The sequence below is a fragment of the Podarcis liolepis genome (genome assembly GCF_965112155.1).
Source record: "Podarcis liolepis genome assembly, chromosome: 16".
In the NCBI taxonomy this organism is placed as follows: Eukaryota; Metazoa; Chordata; class Lepidosauria; order Squamata; family Lacertidae; genus Podarcis; species Podarcis liolepis.
In genome coordinates, this window is record NC_139567.1 from 33,174,457 (window position 1) to 33,194,893 (window position 20,437).

Here is a 20,437-nt window from a genome sequence, read left to right on the forward strand (position 1 = left end):
ACATCAGGGTCTTTTCCAGGGAGTCTTCTCTTCTCATGAGGTGGCCAAAGTATTGGAGCCTCAGCTTCAGAATCTGTCCTTCCAGTGAGCACTCGGCTGATTTCCTTAAGAATGGATCGGTTTGATCTTCTTGCAGTCCATGGGACTCTCAAGAGTCTCCTCCAGCACCATAATTCAGAATGTGGCCCCCAACAAATTGCCCCTGAAGGAATGTGTGGCCCTGGAAAGGGGAAGAAACATTGCCTACTCCTATTTTTAAGGGATACAGCCTGGCGTCTCTGTTGCTAGTCTGGGAGGAAGTGAGATTTCTTGCCACACCAGTGTGGTGGTGTTATTAGAGGTGAAAAGGCACCGCTCTCCAAGTTCTGCTCCCTCCACCATCAAGGAGGCAGAGCTGGAGCGAGTGGAAACTCTCTCAGTGCTGCAATATCCTGTCGTGAATCCTGTTCAGGAGGTGATGGAAGAGGGGTAACATTTATAATAAATTCGGAAAATGTCACCGAAAATGATCAAGGGGATGGAGCGACCCCCCCTTTTAAAAAAATTGTTCATTTGTTAGTCGCTTTATCTTGTCCATGGCAACCCAAAAGCAACGTGCAGTCTTTCCCCTACGAGGAAAGTTTGCCGCATTTGGGACTTCCTGGTTTAGAGAAAAGGTGAGCAAGCGGCGACATGGTCGAAGTTTGTAAAATTACACATTGCATGGAGAAAGCAGATGGAGAAATGTTCGTCTCCCCATAACGCTAGAACTCGTGGATGTCCAATGAAGCTGAAAGTTGGAAGATTCAGGGCAGAGAAAAGCAAGGGCTTTGTCACTCAGTGGATAGTTAAACTATGGAACTCCCTCCCACAGGAGGCAGTGATGATGTCCATCAGCTTGGATGACTATAAAAGAGGACTGTACCAATGCACAGAGAACAAGGCTATTGAAGGCTACTAGGCATGATGGCCTGGGACGTGGGTGGCGCTGTGGGTTAAACCACAGAGCCTAGGACTTGCCGATCAGAAGGTCGGCGGTTCGAATCCCCGCGATGGGGTGAGCTCCTGTTGCTCGGTCCCTGCTCCTGCCAACCTAGCAGTTCGAAAGGACATCAGAGTGCAAGTAGATAAATAGGTACCACTCCGGCGGGAAGGTAAACGGCGTTTCCGTGTGCTGCTCTGGTTCGCCAGAAGCGGCTTAGTCATGCTGGCCACATGACCCGGAAGCTGTACGTCAGTCCCCTCGGCCAATAAAGCGAGATGAGCGCCGCAACCCCAGAGTCTGCCACGACTGGACCTAATGGTCAGGGGTACCTTTACCTTTAGGCATGATGGCTGTGCTCTGGCTCCATGGTCAGAGACAGCAATGCTTCTGAATATTAGTTGCTGGAAGCCATGGGAGGGGAGAGGGCTCTTGGGCTTAAATCCTGCTTGCCCACAGGCATGTGGTTGGTCTCTGTGAGAACAGGGTGCTGGGCTCGATGGACCATTGGCCTGAACCACCTGGCTCTTCTTGGGATGTTAAATTGGACAATTTTTAATCTTCAGATGTAATCTTTTGGTTGGTCTCCCTAAGTTCAATGTGGCATAGACCCACTGAAATGAATGAACCCATGTTAATCATCTCCACTAACTTCAGTGGGTCTTCTTTGAGTAGGACTAGCATTGGAAACAACCCCCAGTGTATGATATTATTTATTTTATATGTTGTAAACGATTGTCGTTTTTTCTTGTTTCCTGCTGGGGAATGTTTGCATGCAAGTTGGGCTAGAAAATATGTTAAATAAGGAAATTTATTCCTGACCTGGATTCTCTCATTCCTCAGGCTTGTTTGTGTGCACCAGCAGTGTTAGGAAAAAGTAGGCAGGCCTGATTTGTTTAGTTATTTAACTGTATTTACATCCCACGGTTTTCTCCATGCAGCTCAGGAGAGCATACATTGATTTGTTCCTCCCCAATTGCACCCTCACAACATCCCTGTGAGGAAGGCTGGGCTAAGAGATAACACAGGAGGAGGAACCATGCAAGATCTGGCAGACAGTCCACCAAACCAGCGTCCAGTGTCTAGCTGGCTTTCTCTGGGAAGCCCACAAGCAGGGTATAAAGCTGACATACTTGTTTCCATTGATGCTTCCAGCATCAGGTATTCATTGCTGGACTATTCCTAAGCACAGAGGTTCCATTATGGCTAGCAGGCATCGATAGAATTTTCCTCCCATTTGGAAGCACAGCTTGTAACTACTAGAAGCCGTTCATTCAGTTTAGTGGGCCCAAGCCTGTGGAACTCCCTCCCACCTGAGATTAGACAAGCAAACTTCTTTCTGAACTTTGGTTGCATAACTGAAACTTGCTCCAAAATAAGTATTTTGAGCTTATTATTTGAAAATAATAGTTTAAAAAATATATTTATTTTTATTCATTTAATCAAGAACATATAATTTATTGACATATACAAAAGTAAAGGGGGGGAACCATGCAACTGTATGAAAACTAAACACCCCCTACCTTCATACAAATTTGGGTCATTTCATTCACAATTCCTGGGGTGGGTGGGTAGGTGGGTGAGTGATGATGTTGGAGGGTAGTAGCAGTTTTTTTGAAGAGGGGAATTCTGGGAGCTGTAGTGTGTTAAGTGTGCCAGGTGTTGTTAGGCACCCTATTCTCCCTCAGAGCTACAATTCCCAGAGTTCCCTGTGCAGAACGATGTGTTTTTAAACCAGTCCCAAGAATTGCAGCTCTATGAGGGGAATGGGGGTCTGCCAACAACTCTCAGCAACATGAGCAAACTTCAGTTCCCAGAATTCCTTGGGGGAAGCCATGTCTAAGCAGACATGGTGTCATAGTTCTTCAAATGCATGATGTCAATGTAAAGGCGACGGGGGTTGTGGCGCTCATCTCGCTTTCAAGCCAAGGGAGCTGGTGTTTTTCCACAGACAGTTCTCTGGGTCATGTGGCCAGCATGACTAAACCGCTTCTGGTGCGACGGGACACCGTGGTGGAAACCAGAGCACATGAAAACACCATTTACCCTCCCACCGCAGCGGTACCTGTTTATCTACTTGCACTGGCGTGCTTTCAAACTCCTAGGTTGGCAGAAGCTGGGACAGAGCAACAGGAGCTCACCCCATCATGGGGATTCAAACTGCCGACCTTCTGATCGGCAAGCCCAAGAGGCTCAGTGGTTTAGGCCACAGTGCCACCCCCGTCCCCAGGTGTCAATGTAGCCCAGGGTGGCTGCCTCTGTCTTAATCCAAAGGCAATTTCCAGAGTGAGGGAAGCCGAGTTACGGTAGGTCATATTCACACCATACATTTAAAAGATTCTTATACTGCTTTAACATGGGAACTATAGTTTGTTAAGGGCTGTGAAAATTGTTTAGAAGACCCCCCTCCCTCACAGAGCTACGATTTTTAGCAGTAAGTGTAGAATCATGAGTGCTAAAGCACCATTTTTCTTAGGAGTGAGTCGGGGGGGGTCCTCTATCCGCACCTTGAACAAAACTGGCGATGATCAAATTGCCCTGGGAGGGAGCTGGCTCACAACCCAAAGGCTGGCCACCTTTTTCTGTATCTCTTCAGGGAATCATGGCCATTTAGCCATTGGGGGTCTTCTTCCTCTTTTTCTCCCACCACTCCGCCTCCATGCTCGCTAATGAAAATGTCAGTCAATGGCTGGGATTATATACTGTTGTTGCATTAGCCCAGTAAGTGGTTGACATGAACGGCGCATTTCTTCCCCTCCCCCAACTGGCTGGACAATCCATAATTCGCTGAGCTAAAAAACACATCAACTGCACCACATCTCTGGTTGCTAATAACACTTCAGTTGTGTGTCGTCCAATTTCCCCCCGAAGGGGGAATGTTTGCTACTCTGATATTTTGAAACGAAGTTGGGAAACCTCATGTCAAGGGGGCAAATGCGGACCTCCAGTTCTCTCTAAATGGCCCTCAGAACTCTTCCTAGGCGGCACCCATCACTGAAAACTGCTTTGAACTTTGGGTGTTTTTACTTGCCTGGAAAGTGACCTCCAGCTCTGAGAGGTGTGTTAGTGTAGAAAGCGGCCTACTGTGCAAAGGTAAAATTTGCATAAGTTGCTCCACCCCTAGCGCGTGGCCCTCAGGTCACCCAACAGGGTGTGCAGCCCTCTAGCTGAGAAAGGTTTTCTCAGCCCCGCTGTAGAGAGATGGGTCTTTGTGGGTTGAAATTTTCTGAAAAACAAAATGACAGTTTCTGTGCCTTGTTGTACAGGTGGGTGGAGGTGGTGGTGGTTTCAAAAAAACCCCCCAACTTTAGGAAGTTGTTCCGTGAAAGGGAGGCTTGCACAGCAAAGTTATTATCAATCAGACATCCAGCCTGGGGGGGTGGGGTGGTACTTGCCTGACCAGCTTGGTATGAAACAGAGAGATGACTGTTTGCTTGACTGAAGACAGATTGCAGATGGCAGTGTGAAAAGGCAGCCTTGCAAGTTTCAGCCGAAGGCCTCAAGAGCTATAGCAACGGGGTCATTTTGCCCGGGGCCTTGCTTCAGCAGAAGGGGCTTCTCAGAAAGACCCTTTTGGCTTACTTTCTCTTCCTTTCTCTCTGTTTGCCCTCCCCTCTTTGCACGTCTAAAATCTTGCTTTTACTCTTCATGCTATCCTTATTTGGCTTGGCAAATGGGGGATGGAGAATGGGTAGCAAGAGGAACCCCGATGCAATCTTGGGTTGCCAGACCTCTAAGCTGACCTGAAGACTCCAGATATGCGGAGCGGTACCTATTTATCTACTTGCACTTTGATGTGCTTTCGAACTGCTAGGTTGGCAGGAGCAGGGACCGAGCAACAGGAGCTCACCCCGTCGCAGGGATTTGAACCGCCAACCTTCTGATCTGCAAGTCCTAGGCTCTTGTGGTTTACGGCTGCAAATTATTGCATAGACTTTCTGGGCGGTCTGCCCTCCTCTGCTCCCTCCTCCCCTCTCCCAATTAACCTCCGTCTCCTGGGCTCAGTAGTGGGATGGAGCGCTGAAGAACAACCACAAGGGCCCTCCCCCGTGACATCATCAGGGGTCACCCCAAAGTCTCAAGTTTGGGCCCTCAAATCTCAGGAAGTGAGATGCTCCTGACCTGGCAACCCTCGCTGCATCCCTTACAAGAGGGATCACCCCTGACCTTTGGCTGTGCTGACTTCTATGGCTGATGGAAGTTGGGGTTCAACGTCTGTGGGGAGGACACAGGCTTCTCTTCCCTGGCCCTATGATGGAAACTTAAACAGCCCTTCTTTAAATACATAGGTAGTCCCTGTGTCATAATTTGCAGTAACTCACAGGAGGGAGGGGCTTTAAATTACAACCCATGATTATCTCTCCTTCTGGCTCGTTAACCGTCTCTGTGTAAAGCTTGCGTCTTATTTCATTGAGGAAAGAGGTGCTTTCAACAACAACACCCCCTTGCCATTAAATGGTGCAATCCTAATTGCCGTTGTCTGGATTTAAAAGCCCTCTGGGGCATCAACAGCCCCCTTTTTCTGCAGGCGGTCACAGCTTCTCTTTCTCTCCCCCAAACCCTTCTTTCCCAAAAGGGCTGCCTCCCCCCTTGATGCTTTCATGTCAGAGGCTGATGAAAGAAAGCACATTTTCACTAATGATCAAGATCTGCTTCTCCAAGTGTCTCTTTCGAGTTTGATTCCAGTGAGGGCCTTTGAACAGTTGTTGGCCTCATAACGATGAAAGGGATGTATGTGTGATGCCATAGCGGGGGTTTTTCTCCTCTCTGTCTACATGCCAAGGGTGGGTTATCATCCTCCCTTATCTGCGGATGTTTCCAGGCTGTCAGCATTTTGTGAGATGCAGCTCAGCCGCATTCTGGTAATTCTGGAAATGTAGGTTTGTGAGGTTAAAGTGGATTAAAAGCACATTGTTCGCCCCCGCGCAATGAACCCACTTTTTTCCTTTTTCTTTCAAAATGACTTTTCCCAATGGGGAAATGTACTGAAAAATGTGGAATAAACTAACGGTGAACGGGAAGAAACACCCCACAAACAAACTGAGACGGATGCTTGTTGCCATCTGACCTCCTCACAAGCAAATTGGAACAAATGCTCAATAAAGACCAGGTGCAGGCTATCCTTCGTTATTGTTCTCGAAGCTACCAGCATGAGTTTGCCTAAATTGTGGGAGGCAGTGGAAGACAGAAGTGCCTGGCATTCTCTGGTCCATGGGGTCACGAAGAGTCGGTCACAACTAAACGACTAAACAACAACAATCCTTCGTTATAAGAATTTTAAGGACTCAAATATAGAATACATATTCATAAATGCACACCTATCTAAATATATGAAGCATGTGTCTGAAATAGTATGGGAGAACAATCCTGAAGTCATTTTGACTCTCCCAATGACCTCAAATTTTCCTCTGCAGTAAGGGAGGCAAATGGGGAAAGCCTTCATGTTGCCTTTTTGCTTACAAATCCTGTCTTAAGGGCTTATTTGTGCATGAATAGGGTGAACCTGTGACCTGGATTCAGGAACTAAAGCATTATTAACCATCACAAAAGAAAGGCCAGACTGCCCAGGTAATGCAATCAGTAACCATTATCAGACATCCTGGCAAACAGGATTTCTGCTATAGACCGCCTCCTTCTGTGATGTATGCATGATGTTTTGGGATGGTGGTCTTGAGCTACAGGGTGGGCAATTTCAAAAGTCTGTATAGGTGTAAGGGCTTGCACACCATTGTTCAGGGTTCTCCTCCTTCCTGCGTGTGGTGAGTGGGGACCCTGTTGCAACAGTTCCTTGAGTAAAGACCAGGCTTACTAGCCACTTTGCTTCTCAATATAAGAAGAAGAAGAGTTTGGATTTGATATCCCGCTTTATCACTACCTGAAGGAGTCTCAAAGCGGCTAACATTCTCCTTTCCCTTCCTTCTCCACAACAAACACTATGTGAGGTAAGTGGGGCTGAGAGACTTCAGAGAAGTGTGACTAGCCCAAGGTCACCCAGCAGCTGCATGTGGAGGAGCGGGGAAGCGAACCCGGTTCACCAGATTATGAGTCCACCGCTCTTAACCACTACACCACGCTGGCTCCTGTTGGCTTCTGTTATTTTCTCCTAGCGATAGTGAACTGACTTATATGGGTTCTGAAATACCCCATAAGGGAAAAGGAGCAGTTTTTCTTACAACACTGTGTGCAAGCAAATTGGGGTGAATGCTCAGTAAACCGGTTGTCTGAAGGAACCCTGTGTTCGTTCCCCTAGGTTGTTGGTTTTATCTTGGCCTCTCATCTCTGCTTTCTGCAGCCTTCTCCTATAATAATTGTCATTTGAGCACTCTTTCTGGGTGCACTCTGACTTGGGGGAATATTGCAATAGTTTTCCTAATTATAGTGCTGCCGCTTCTAATGCACTTTTCATACTGCAGTACCTGTTGAATTATGGAACGCTGGCTTGTTGACTAATGCATATCGGTATATCATTCTAACGTCTGACCACATCAGTGGGTGTGGTGTGACACCACAATGAACATCACTGTAAAATGTCAGTACTTCTCTCCCCCCCTTATGCACATGTGTGTTTTCCCACTCCCCCTAAAAACAGCAGGAAAGAACTGTATGCAGGTCTGCCACCCCAGATTTCATCACTTTAGTCACATGACTTTCCAAATTAAGTGGGCTGCAAACAGATTTCTTTCCCCTGGAATCAAATAACATGGAAATGACCAGGGCTGTTTTTCTAGAAAAAGAGGTGCTGGAACTCACTATGAACACCTCCCTTGTTCTCTTATAATAGGAATGGCACCCACCTGAGAGGTGGGGGGGGGGGGAGCCCTGGAAATGAGCACTAAACTGGTGCCATATTGCATTAGTTTTCTCAAAGGGCTTTTATGTCATGGGAAAGCTCAAATATAATGTAGAAATCGACAGTAGGGGAAATGGAGTAAACTGCTATGTGAATGCAACCACTCTTCTTTGGAGTGATGAGATGAGATGAGGGGTGTGTGTGTGTTTTTCTAGCTCTCTGAATGAGTCACCGTACAGGCAGGTTCCTAAAGAACTGGTGGAATTTGTGGCATTGGTAGAGAGCAAGCAATCCCCTAAGGCCTAGTTTTGGGGTATAAAGTCCTATGCAGCTTAGGATCAGGATACCTGAATGATCATCTCACTGCTATACCCAGTCGATCACTGCACTCAGCAGGTGAGGGCCTCCTGTGTATAGCAATTTTTCAGGAAGCCTGTTCCACACAATGTAGGAATTGGGCCTATAGTTCTGCACCACTTCCCCCTGGGAATCCCCTCCCCTTGAATATAAGACAGGCACTCTCCTTTGTTGTATTTTGGGCGCCAACTGAAGATGTTCCTGTTTCAACAAGCCTTTTAAGTAGAGATCTTTCCCAGTCTGCATCTGTACTGGGATTATTTTAAAGATGTCTTTATTGTCTTATTGCATGTTATTTGCCACCCTGGGCTCCATTTGAGGAGTGGGGGAAGGGCAGGGTATAAATTTAATAAACAATCATAATGAAGCCTAAGGCTTTTTTTATATAGTGCGATCAATGTGTGTGGTGCTTTGGAGTCAGAATGCTAGTTCTCTGCTCCAAGGTGCTTACAATCTAAAATTTGGCATAGAGAAGAGGGGAGGAAGATGAAGGCAAGAGTGAACCAGGTGGGAGAGGGGTGATGTGTTTGGTTCAGTTACACATACCAGGGCTTAGTTTCAGGAGGAATAGAAGACTAAGCAGTTGTTCCAAAGGCTTCAAAGGGAAAATTTTTGGTTACTTGGAGGGAAAGGAGCAAACAAAGGATTTGAGGAAGTGGTTTGAGAGAGAGGTGTCGCTTCCCATAATTTTCTCCAGACTTAGATATAGCTAGTCTACTGGGGTGGCCAAATCTTCCCCCCTCCCTTAGCCCCCATGAACCGGATGCACTGTATTGAAGGTAAAAGCATATTTTACAGATTATGGTTGGCTTCTTAGGCTAGGCTTTAAAAGTTGCTTTAATTTTTTAAAATTTAACTTTTTAAGTCTTTTTTTTAAAGCTTCGTACATCGCCTTGAGTGTTCTTTTAAAAATAAAAGTACTGAATAAAACAATGCATGCTTGATGCAGGAAATATAACTATGACATCTGTGATTGTTGCTGTATGTATGAGGCTGGGGTTTTTTTAGAAATAATTCTTGTAACTTAATTGAAGATACAGGATACATTATTTGTGTGGATATAAGCCCAATGTGCTTGCTGTGACTGGTTTGCTGTCTATTGTCTAGGTGCAAATGGCTGTCAGTCTTAAAGGCCTCTCCTACTCTCCCTTCCTAGGGTTCTGTACCTTTAAACCAGACTTGGACCAGGCAGCTCTCCAAACAGGGCAGCTTTACTCTTCAAAAAAGGGTGCATGGCCCCCCTATATGAGTCGACCAATCCATGTTGGAACTGCGGCAGCGCTCTTTATCTCTAGCAAATAGTAACCAGGGCAGGGAAGCGTACAACAGTAGTCCAGCTGCTTTGAGGTTACAAAGGTGCTAACATTTGCTCTTTTTATTTTTTTGACCCAAAAGGCTCACCCTTGGTTAAAATACAGTCATACCTTGGTTCTCAAACGGCTTAATTCTCGACCGTTTTGGCTCCCGAACGCTGCAAACCAGGAATTGATTATTCCAGTTTGTGAACTACCGGTATTTTTTGGAAGCCAAACATCCGACGGGGCTTCCGATTGGCTGCAGGAGCTTCCTGCAGCCAATCACAAGCCGTGCTTTGGTTTCCGAACATTTTGGAAGTTGAACGGGCTTCCGGAACAGCTTCCGTTCAACTACCAAGGTACGACTGTACAGTTTCAGGTTAAGAATGGACCTCCGGAACAAATTAAGTACGTAACCAGAGGTACCACTGTACACCTGAAGTTTCTTAGTTCGCTGAAAAACATCAGTAAGGAAAGGGTGTGTGTTATCTGTTGGGTGTTTTCGCTCTGTTGCCCTGGGGTCAACCAGCTGAGCTTCTAATGGATGAGTGAATCCCATCCATCACGTCAGCAATATCCGAAGGGGAGGAATCGGAGAATGATGGGAAGACCTTCTGTGTATTAATGTAGAAGGAAGAGCTGATCTCTCAACGCCTTGTGACCTGGTTGGCTAGCTGTGTCTTGTCTGATGGAAAATCTGCCTGACAAGGAAGAGTTCAGCTGTCACTCTCGCTTAGTTCCAGGAGTAGAAAGAGGTGTGGAACAGCAGTTGGGTGGTGGTTGGGAGTATGGCGAGCTGAAGCCTGCTGTTAATTGTTATCAAGGGGTCTCCTATGAATAGGGTGGCTTGCTTTTTTCCAGCTGAGGGCTGCATTGACCCACAGTTGACTCTCTGAGGGCCATGTGTCAGAGTGGGTGTGACTAACTTTATTATTATTACTATCATTATTTAATTATAGTTGGGCAATTGTTTTGGAGTGGTCAAGAAAGATCTTTTCACATCATAGCAGGGACCTATGGGAGTGGTTAGTTATTACAGTGGTACCTCAGGTTAAGAACTTAATTTGTTCCAGAGGTCCGTTCTTAACCTGCAACTGTTCTGAACCTGAAGCACCACTTTAGCTAATGGGGCCTCCCGCTGCTGCTGCTGCACGATTTCTGTTCTCATCCTGAAGCAAAGTTCTTAACCCGAGGTACTATTTCTGGGTTAGCGGAGTCTGTAACCTGAAGCATCTGTAACCTGAAGTGTATGTAATCTGAGGTACCACTGTATTTTTAAATGATTTCAACTCTTTCTTTTTTTTAAGATAAATGGGGGAGGTTGGGTATTGACCAGTAAGTCAATGAAAACCAATAACAACAATAAACAGTTTACAGTTATACCCAAATTAAAATAACCACCAACCCCAACTAAACATTTAACAACCCCAACCCAACAAAAACATAACAGAGGAACCAAAATTATAGCAATTTAAAACACTGTAAAACATTTTAGCCAGTTGCCCCAACCCAAGAGTTGTTCCGGCAATGTCCCTCTGGCCTCCGAGGAGGCTCTTTTAGCTGATCAAGGTGAGTCTGGGCTCTGCCCCCTAAGCCAGGCGGAAATGGGCCTTGCAGCAGGGAGCGGTCTTCCTTCCAGCACTCACGGCGGCAGGTGTGTGGAAGGTTTTTTAGGTCTGATCCAGACTGACCCCCCTTCCCCCCAAAATGCATTTGAGTCAGCCGAGCTACATCTCCCATCATCCCTGGCCATTGGCTGTGCTGGCTGGGCTTGATGAGAGTTGCAATTTAGCAGCATTCACAGTTGTATTGGGAAACTTGTCAAAACACATCCATATCTGTATTATGGTGGAAGCAGGTAGAAAAGGCAGCGAAGGAGCCCTGGAGGTTGCTTCTGCTTTGCATCAGCAAAATGTCAATGCCACTCTGAATTCCCTTCCTCACTAGGCTCTTTGTAAATTTGTTAGCCGAACCTTGAATAGACCTCCTCCTTCCTCCCCTCACTTACACGCTTTTACCTAGATTTTTGTCTCGTGGGCTACAGTGCCTGCTTTTTGCCCGGTCAGCTCGAAAGGTTATCCCCGGTCAAAGTAGGGGTGTGTGTGTGTGTGTGTGTGTGTTCCTGCCCCCCCAATTGCTGATGCTTCAATCTTTGCATTTGGGGGAAAAAAAGGTTTCTGGAGAGCTCTGTGCATTAATGATGATGACATTTGAAAGCCTTTTTTATTCCAGCACTTAAGTTAGCATTGACCCCTGGAAAAAGGAACGAGCATGTTTACGTAGAACTGTAATGTCATGTGTACAGGCAAATTGTCTCCTCCCTCAATTAAATCTAAATTGTTCATGGAAGCTCTTTGCAGGCAGGGAGACTGCACATGAAACACGTTCGACCCAGTGCAGGGCAGCTGTGAAGAAGGCAAATTCCTTGCTACAGATCATTAGGAAAGGAATCGAAAACTGCTGATATCATAATGCCATTATACAAATCTATGGTCCGACTACTTGGCATACTGTGTATAGTTCTGGAAAGGTTTGAAACAAAAGTAAAATGACCCAAGGGGTGAATGCTGACTCCCCTGTGAGGAAGGGTGGCGGCATTTTGGACTTCTTGGTTTGGAGAAAATGGTGACATTATAGAGGTGTGTAAAATTATTCATGGCATGGAGAGAGTGAATAGAGCAAGGGTCATCAAACTTTTTCAGCAGGGGGCTGGTCCACTGTCCCTCAGACTTTGTGGGGGGCTGGACTATATTTTGAAAGAAAGAAAAAATGAACAAATTCCTATGCCCCACAAATAACCTAGAGATGCATTTTAAATAAAAGGACACATTCTACTCATGTAAAACACACTGATTCCCGGACCGTCCGCGGGCTGGATTTAGAAGGCGATTGGGACAGATCCGGCCCCTGGGCCTTAGTTTGCCTACCCATGGAATAGAGGAAAGCTTTTCTTCCCCTCTGCTAACGCTAGAACCCATGGACATTCAATGCAGCTAAACGCTGGAAGGTTCAGGATCGATAAAAGGAAGGACTTCTTCCTGCATCACAGAGTTAAACTGTGGAACTCCCTCCCACATGAAGCACTGATGGCCACCAACTTAGATGCCTTTAAAAGAGGATTAGACGAATTAATGGAGGAGGAGGCAGCTATCAATACTGACTAGCCGCGGTGGCTGTGCACCGTCTCCGGAGTTGGAGGCAGCAAAAACAAGCCTTCTAAGCAACACCAGTTGCTAGAAACCGCAGGACAGGAACGTGCTCTGTTTGCAGGCTTCCAACAGGCACCTGGTCGGCCACTGTAAGAACAGGAGGCTGGACTAGATGGGTTGTTGGCGTCATCCAGCAGGCTCTTCTGATGTGGTCAAGGGCCATGCACTTCGGCGGTGCTACATAAATGGAAGTTTGCAAAGTTGCCCCTGAAAGATCCATGCAACTACGTATGTGTGGTTGGGCCCTTTCAGATCTGCCCCTTTGATGCCTCTCGCAACTTCTGACTTTCTGAGGACTCTCCTCTCTGGAGTCACAGACATAGTTGGGGCTTGAATTTGTGTGCTCTGCGTTATTTATCGTTTGCCACATCTTGGAATACTCAAGCGTCTCTTTATTAAAAATAGTTTCTGGCAAGGACAGCTGGGAATTTGAAACAGCCTGACTCAACCTGCGGAACTCGAAAAGGCTTTAAAAAACCCAAAAACCCACACCTCTGTCAACATGATTAGTGGTCTGACAATTATGAGGAGAGGCACTGTTACCTTTTCACCAGTGGGGGCGTGCATCACATGAGATTCTCCAACATAATACAGTGGTACCTCGGGTTAAGTACTTAATTCGTTCCAGAGGTCCGTTCTTAACCTGAAACTGTTCTTAGCCTGAAGCACCACTTTAGCTAATGGGGCCTCCTGCTGCCGCTGCGCCGCCGGAGCACGATTTCTGTTCTCATCCTGAAGCAAAGTTCTTAACCCGAGGTACTATTTCTGGGTTAGCGGAGTCTGTAACCTGAAGCGTATGTAACCCGAGGTACCACTCTATTTTGTTGGATTTCTTAAAAAATAGCTGCCTTGATTTGCCTAACAGGGATAAGCTGACAGGTCATAATGCACCATAAAGCAACAAACAAGCAAGGATGGTAAGTAGCCAGGGAGAATGGGAGTTGTAGTTCAGCAATACCTGGAGGGCCTTCGGTTCCCCACACCAGATTTGGAAAGCTAGAGGCATATTCCAGGCATAATAATAATAATTTTATTATTTATACCCCGCCCATCTGGTTGGGTTTCCCCAGCCACTCTGGGCCGCTTACAGCACATATAAAACATAATGAAACTTCAAACATTAAAAATCTCCCTGCCTTCAGACGTCTTCTAAAAGCCAGATAGTTGTTTATTTCCTTGACATCTGGTGGGAGGGCGTTCCACAGGGAGGGTGCCACTACCGAGAAGGCCCTCTGCCTGGTTCCCTGTAACTTCACTTCTTGCAGTGGGGGAGCCTCCAGAAGACCCTTGGAGCTGGACGTCCGTGTCTGGGCTGAGTGATGCAGGTGGAGACGCTCCTCAAAGCTATGCTGGGGGAGGGTGGCTTGGGGAGAGTCCCAGGGGACAGAGAGAGACTTGAAGACCACAGCGCCTGTGCCTGAAGTTCCCCAGCCCGTTTGCTATTCTTGCCCTCTTCACACACGTCATGCACCGATAAAGTTTTTGTTTATTGCTTTGATAGTGTGCCTTTCCTCCAAAGAGCTATGGGTGGTGGTGTACATGACTCGCTTGCTCACCATATTATCCTTACAACAACTCTTTGAGGGACGTTAAGCTGAGAGCTGGTGGCTGCCTAAGGGTCACCCAATGAACTTCATGGCTGAGGTGGGCAGGTGGGATTTGAACCCTGATCTTCAAGGTCCTAGTCCAACACTCTAACTGTTACACTGGCTTAATGCTCATTTTTGTGCAATCACACAAGGGATGTATTCCCCCTCACCTCTCAGAGCTTTTGTAACCGAAGGTTACCTGAGGGGTTACCTTTCCTCATATGAACCTGTCCAGTTGCTGTTCACCTCTGCCCCAGTGGATAACCTCTTCCGCTCACCTAAGAGTTGTTTTCTGGCTTAGCGAATTAGCATTTGCGAGAGGAAAGGGACCCCCAAATTCAGCGCCGTTCTTCGGTTTGAACAATGTCTTTTAACATGGCCTTATAGTGTTTATTTGATACAGCATGTATCTTCCTCAGTCATGCTTTTTATATTGTAATTTTATATTGTGAACTGCCCTGAGATCTATGAATGAATTAATGTAAATAATAATAATAATAATAATAATAATAATAATAATAATAATAAATAATATCAGCCTCTGTAATCCAGCTCTTAGTTCTACCAGTGTACGTGAGGCGGGAGGCACCAGAGGTTAACCCTTTTCTGTTGTTCCCCTCTATTTTGGGAATACCTTCTCCCCCAAAACATCTACTCATTTCATTTTTGGTTTAGGTGCCAGGTGAAAACGTTTTCTTTCATTTCCTTTTTGCTCAGGCTGTTTTATGCGCTTGAGGGTTTATGCTGGCACTCTGATCTTACTTTATTGCTCTGCTTTGTCTTGTTTTATTGTAAATCCGTTGACTTGTTTTTAAACTGTGACTTTTATTGTTTTGTCATGAGCTGCTCCAAGAACATTTGCTGAAGAGCATCCTGTAAATATTTCAAGTGAGCGAAACAGAGATGCAGAGGCAGGGGGAGAGAGGCGGCCAGAACCCCTGAAGGAAAATTGAATGTAGCAAGCCCAGCCAACCAAATCGATTAATAAGGCATTTCCAAAAGGCGAGAACAGGGGTGTTGTTGCAGAAAACAGGAACAGATTGCGCAAAATAGAGGCTGTTCCTGGTAAACAGTGACAGTTGGGAGCCTGTGTGACTCACACATGCCTGCCTTCCCCTTCCAGCATTGTGGAGAGGTGAATGTGTGTTTGAAGCCTCAGCACTGAACCAAGAGGTCTCTGATGTCTGTTCCAGCATACAACAGATGTTTCTGGACATCTTTAGCCCAGAGTCCTTCTCAGTGCCGACTAGTTACTCCTAATGCTTTATGTCTGGCACTTACTGGTTCTTCCAAGGCACTCCAAGCCACAATTAAAATGTTTGGGGTTTCTCTGCTGCTTTACAGTGGATCAACCTCAAACCGATGCCAACCAGTGGCTTTCCTGATCACTGCCAAGAGTTTCCCACTAGGCAGGAGCTTCTGTCTGCCCCATGGTCCATTAGCAAAGCTGTCCACAAACCTTCCTATCCAGAGTCTCTTCAGCCAAACTAAGTTAACCACTTCCCAAGGAAGAGTATGTTTTGTGATGCTGATTTATTTCTGATCTTGGGAGAGCCACATCAAAAGTTACCGTGGCCTGGAAACTCTCTTGAAATTCCGAATGTCTGTTCTGACCATCAGACAGCAAAGGACAGGTGAAGAGAGAGTCTCCCCATGTGAGTAGAGTTGCCTGCTCACTGTGTAACTGCGTTGTACTCATCTAGGGTGTCCATGAGGCAAGGCCGGATTACTGTGGGTATCGTTCCCAAAATAGGGCCCCACTTCTCCCCAAAAGTGGGGACGCGGGTGGCGCTGTGGGTAAAACCTCAGCGCCTAGGACTTGCTGATCGTATGGTCGGCGGTTCGAATCCCCGTGGCAGGGTGAGCTCCCATCGTTCGGTCACAGCTCCTGCCCACCTAGCAGTTTGAAAGCACCCTTAAGTGCAAGTAGATAAATAGGTACCGCTTTATAGCGGGAAGGTAAACGGCGTTTCTGTGTACTGCGCTGGTGCAGGCTCGCCAGAGCAGCTTCGTCACGCTGGCCACGTGACCCAGAAGTGTCTTCAGACAGCGCTGGCTCCCGGCCTCTTAAGTGAGATGGGCACGTAACCCCAGAGTCGGTCACGACTGGCCCGTACGGGCAGGGGTACCTTTACCTTTACTTTTTCTCCCCAAAAGGAACACATGAAATAAAGTACCACAAAGTAAGTTGTACAGTATCTTAGCAAATTTATTATGGCATACACTGGTACCTCAGGTTACATACGCTTCAGGTTACATGCGCTTCAGGTTACAGACTCCGCTAACCCAGAAATAGTGCTTCAGGTTAAGAACTTTGCTTCAGGATGAGAACAGAAATCAGGATCCGGCAGCACGGCAGCAGCAGGAGGCCCCATTAGCTAAAGTGGTGCTTCAGGTTAAGAACAGTTTCAGGTTAAGTACGGACCTCTGGAACGAATTAAGTACTTAACCTGAGGTACCACTGTAATTGTTTGTGGACTGGAGACAATACTAGGGATGGGGGCAGCACCCACCCAACCCATGGCCTCAATTCCAGAGGTCCCGAATCAGGTTGGCCTGCCTTGGGCCAACCTAGGGATCACTCACTGTGTCCTGGATCCAACCCCAAAGGAGTCTCTTAAATATACAGCTGGGAAGGGGGTCAGTTCTGCACCACCCAGAAAGGAGAGTCAGGCACTGGCTCCTACCTTCTTTTGGAAGATGAAGCCAGAGGTCAGGATGGGTCTCAATTTAAAGTGCTTAGATTTATGTTTAGAGCCCTATACAACTCAGGACTGCATTACGTCAAAGACTGCCTTTCTGCATATAAACCAACCCTTGTGATCTTCATCAGATGTCCTTCTCTGTGTGTTCCACCTGAGGGAGTGTGAAGGAAATGGGCCTTTTCAGTGGTGGCCCCCTCATCTGTAGATGGCTCTCCCACGGGAGACATGCCTGGTGCCATCCTTGTCCATCTTTAGGGGCCTGGCTAAATAATGCTGTCTTTTACAGTGATTCTCTCCTCTTGGTGGAGTGGGCTGCACTTGTTCATATTAATAAGTTGCTGTATGAGCATTTTATGTGTTCTATATTGCTCGTCGCTCTGATTCCCCACCCAGCCACCAGCTTTAAATAGCTTTTTATGTGTTGCATTTTACCTTGTCAAGTTGCTTTGAGAATTCTTACTGTATAAAGCGACTGATAAATGCAGGTAACAATAAATGATGACAATACTATTTGCATGCCTGGGTGGGGGATGAAGAAGGATGCATCACTGTGACGAAGCTAGCCTACTGCACAAAAGATAACATTCATAATCATTCTTCTTCCAGTTTTTGCCACACGAATGCCATCTGGCCCTTGGAAGGCAGTCCAGAAGGCAATGTGGCCCTCGGGCTAAAAAAAGGTTCTGCCTCCCTGCAGTAGCTCTAACCGGGTGGCTGTGTGGGTGTCGAACAGGACTGCCCATCTCTCACTGTCTCTTTCTTGCCTTTGGGCAGTTTGCCAGCAGGTGGAATGGACCAGTCATGAATGGCGATGCCTTTTGTCAAGATCCTCCCTCCCAGCTTCCCGACTGGAGGGAATTCTGTGAGCTGCACGCCCAGGCCGCTGCAGTGGACTTTGCCCAAAAGTTCTGCCAGTTCTTGAAGGAGAATCCGCACTACGACACCCCTGGGGCAGAGACCTCCTTCTCCCACCACTTTGCCGCCAACTTCTTGGACATCTTCAGCTTGGAAGTCAACAGGGTGTTCGTTTCCAATTCCCCCACCAAATACAACATCGTGCCATTTGTTGGGCTTCAGAACTGCCACATGCCTTACGGGCAAGACCTCCTGCCGAGGAAGGAGCAGGCCTCCACGGAGTCCCTCGACAGCATGGACAACCCCGTCTCCTCCGGCAGGTATCTGAGCCAATCGCAGCAGGTCCAGGCCCGGAAGGTCTCCTCCTACGGCCAATCCCGGAGTTCGGAGGATGTCTCCGTCCACGCCACCTCCAAGCCGAAGTTCAAGAAAGGCTTTTCCCTGAGGAATATGAGCTTGTGCGTGGTGGATGGCATGAAGGAGATGTGGCACAGGAGGTCTTCCCCAGAGCCCGGTGCAGAAGCCACGCAAAGCAGGCGGTCCGACAGGGAACACTGCCCTCCCGGGAACAAGGAGCATGGCGATTCCAGGGAGAAATGGACCCACAAGCTGCGCCTTTCGAAGGGGCAGTCTTCCAAGGTGGATCTGGTGGACATTCAGAGGGAAGGGACCCTCCGCTACATGGTCGCTGACGATACGAACTGTGTGGGGAGTTCTCAGTGGCAAAAGTGTCGGTTGTTGCTAAGGAAAGCTGTGAAGATGGAGGGAGAAAAGTTCCTTCTCGAGTTTTATGTTCCTCCCAAGGTAAGGACTTCCGTAGCTAAAACCTGCCTTTCATATGTATGTATTGGCTTTGTTTGTTTGCTTTTATTTCAATGGGGTGAGCGTCGGATTGCAGGTGCAGAGAAGCCAACTAAGCAAAGGACAGAGATCAGGAAGCGGAAGCCGAATGCTTCTCTGCACTCAAAGTGAACTTTCACCCTAAGAAGGGTGAAAGGAATCATCATTCTGTAGTCTACTTCCAGTTGAAATGGCTTGTATCTGAGTCTTCTTCTTTGGCGATCACTCAGGGATGCGGGTGGCGCCGTGGGTTAAATGACAGAGCCTAGGACTTGCCAATCAGAAGGTTGGTGGTTCGAACCCCTGCGACAGGGCAAGCTCCCGTTGCTCGGTCCCTCCTCCTGCCCACCTAGCAGTTCAAAAGCACATCAAAGTGCAAGTATATAAATAGGTACTGCTCCGGCGGGAAGGTAAACAGCGTTTCTGTGCGCTGCTCTGGTTCGCCAGAAGCGGCTTAGTCATGCTGGCCACACGACCCGGAAGCTGTATGCCGGCTCCCTCGGCCAATAAAGCGAGTTGAGCGCCGCAACCCCAGAGTCAGCCACGACTGGACCTAATGGTCAGGGGTCCCTTTACCTTTACCATAGTTCAGTAAGATTGACTTCCATGAACCTGATCTTAACAGTGAGTCCGTAAGTGACTGCGGTGGCCAATTCTGGATCCACATGCCCTTCCACAGTGGAGACATAGGTTTCTGGGCAGGAGTTGGTCACGGTGAGGGTTTGCCAAGCATGCCTTCCTCTTAGCATGTTTCTCCCTTTCGTTCTGAGTTTGTCCATGACACCTTTGGTAAAGGCTGTTCTCCAGTTGGAGCACTCACAGGCAAGTGTTTCCCAATTGTCAGTGTTTATACTACATTTTTTAAGATTTGCCTTGAGAAAGTCTTTAAACCTCTTTTGTTAACCACCAGCATTATGCTTTCCATTTTTAAGTTTGGAATAGAGTAGTTGCTTTGGAAGACAATAATTAGGAATCCAAACAACATGACCAGTCCAACGAAGTTGATGTCAAAGAATCATTACTTCAACATTGGTGATCTTTGTTTCTTCCAGTACACTGACATTAGATCACCTGTCTTCCCAAGGGATGTGTGAAAATTTTCAAAGACACCATTGATAGAATCTTTCAAAGAGTTGGAGATGGCACTTATAAGTGATCCATGCTTCACAACATATACAGTAAGGTTACTTGGGTGCCAATTTTAAATAGTAGTTCTTACAATGACCAGCTGGCATAGAAACAGCTCGGGGACAGGAGGTGCCTGATAGAGCTGGCTTTTCGGCTGAGCTCATGGAACAGGCCCCTTTTGTCATCTCTCCCACAGCCCGATGGAATGACTGGCTGCTGCCAGGTACCAGTTGCAACTGACCATGAAGGCAGAGCATAGCCATTGTGGCTAGCAGGCAGCCTTCTCCATGAATTTCTCCAATCCTTTTTTAAAAGCCATCCAGGTTGGTGGCCATCACGGCCTGCTGTGGGACTGGTTTCCATAATTTATAACTAAGCGCTGCATAGTTTTGTATTATTCACATTGTATTGTTTTGCTGATGCCACTCTGGGCTCCTTTTGGGAGGAAGGATGGAACGGAACCCTAATGAAATCGATAAATAATACATAATCCTGTATACTGAGTCAGGCCCGTGGCCAGTGTTTTTGGCTCAGAAGGCCGTGGTTCTGCAAGGTCCCAGGCCAAAGTCTCTTCCAGTGCTGGAGATCCGTTTACTGGAGTATTGAGCCAGTTTGCTCCCTTGAGTACCCGGGGGCCCATTTCCTTCCTAAAAGGCTGCATGTAAAAGCAAAAGGAATTACTGCCAGCCAGGCTGGTGCTTTGTCTTT

At 47.1% G+C, this 20,437-nt stretch overlaps 1 protein-coding gene across 10 annotated transcripts in view; it reads left to right on the top strand.

Moving 5' to 3' along the window:
* SH2B2 (SH2B adaptor protein 2) overlaps positions 1-20,437 on the top strand; it is a 57,853-nt gene that overhangs the window by 14,152 nt on the left and 23,264 nt on the right. For all 10 annotated transcript variants that reach the window (XR_014519975.1, XR_014519976.1, XR_014519977.1 and 7 more), the window contains one exon: positions 17,681-18,565. Coding sequence is in view for 6 of the 10 variants with exons in the window: in XM_083479284.1 (XP_083335410.1) it covers positions 17,681-18,565 (885 nt within the window). In the remaining 4 variants the exon portion in view is untranslated. The remainder of the gene's footprint in view (positions 1-17,680; positions 18,566-20,437) is intronic.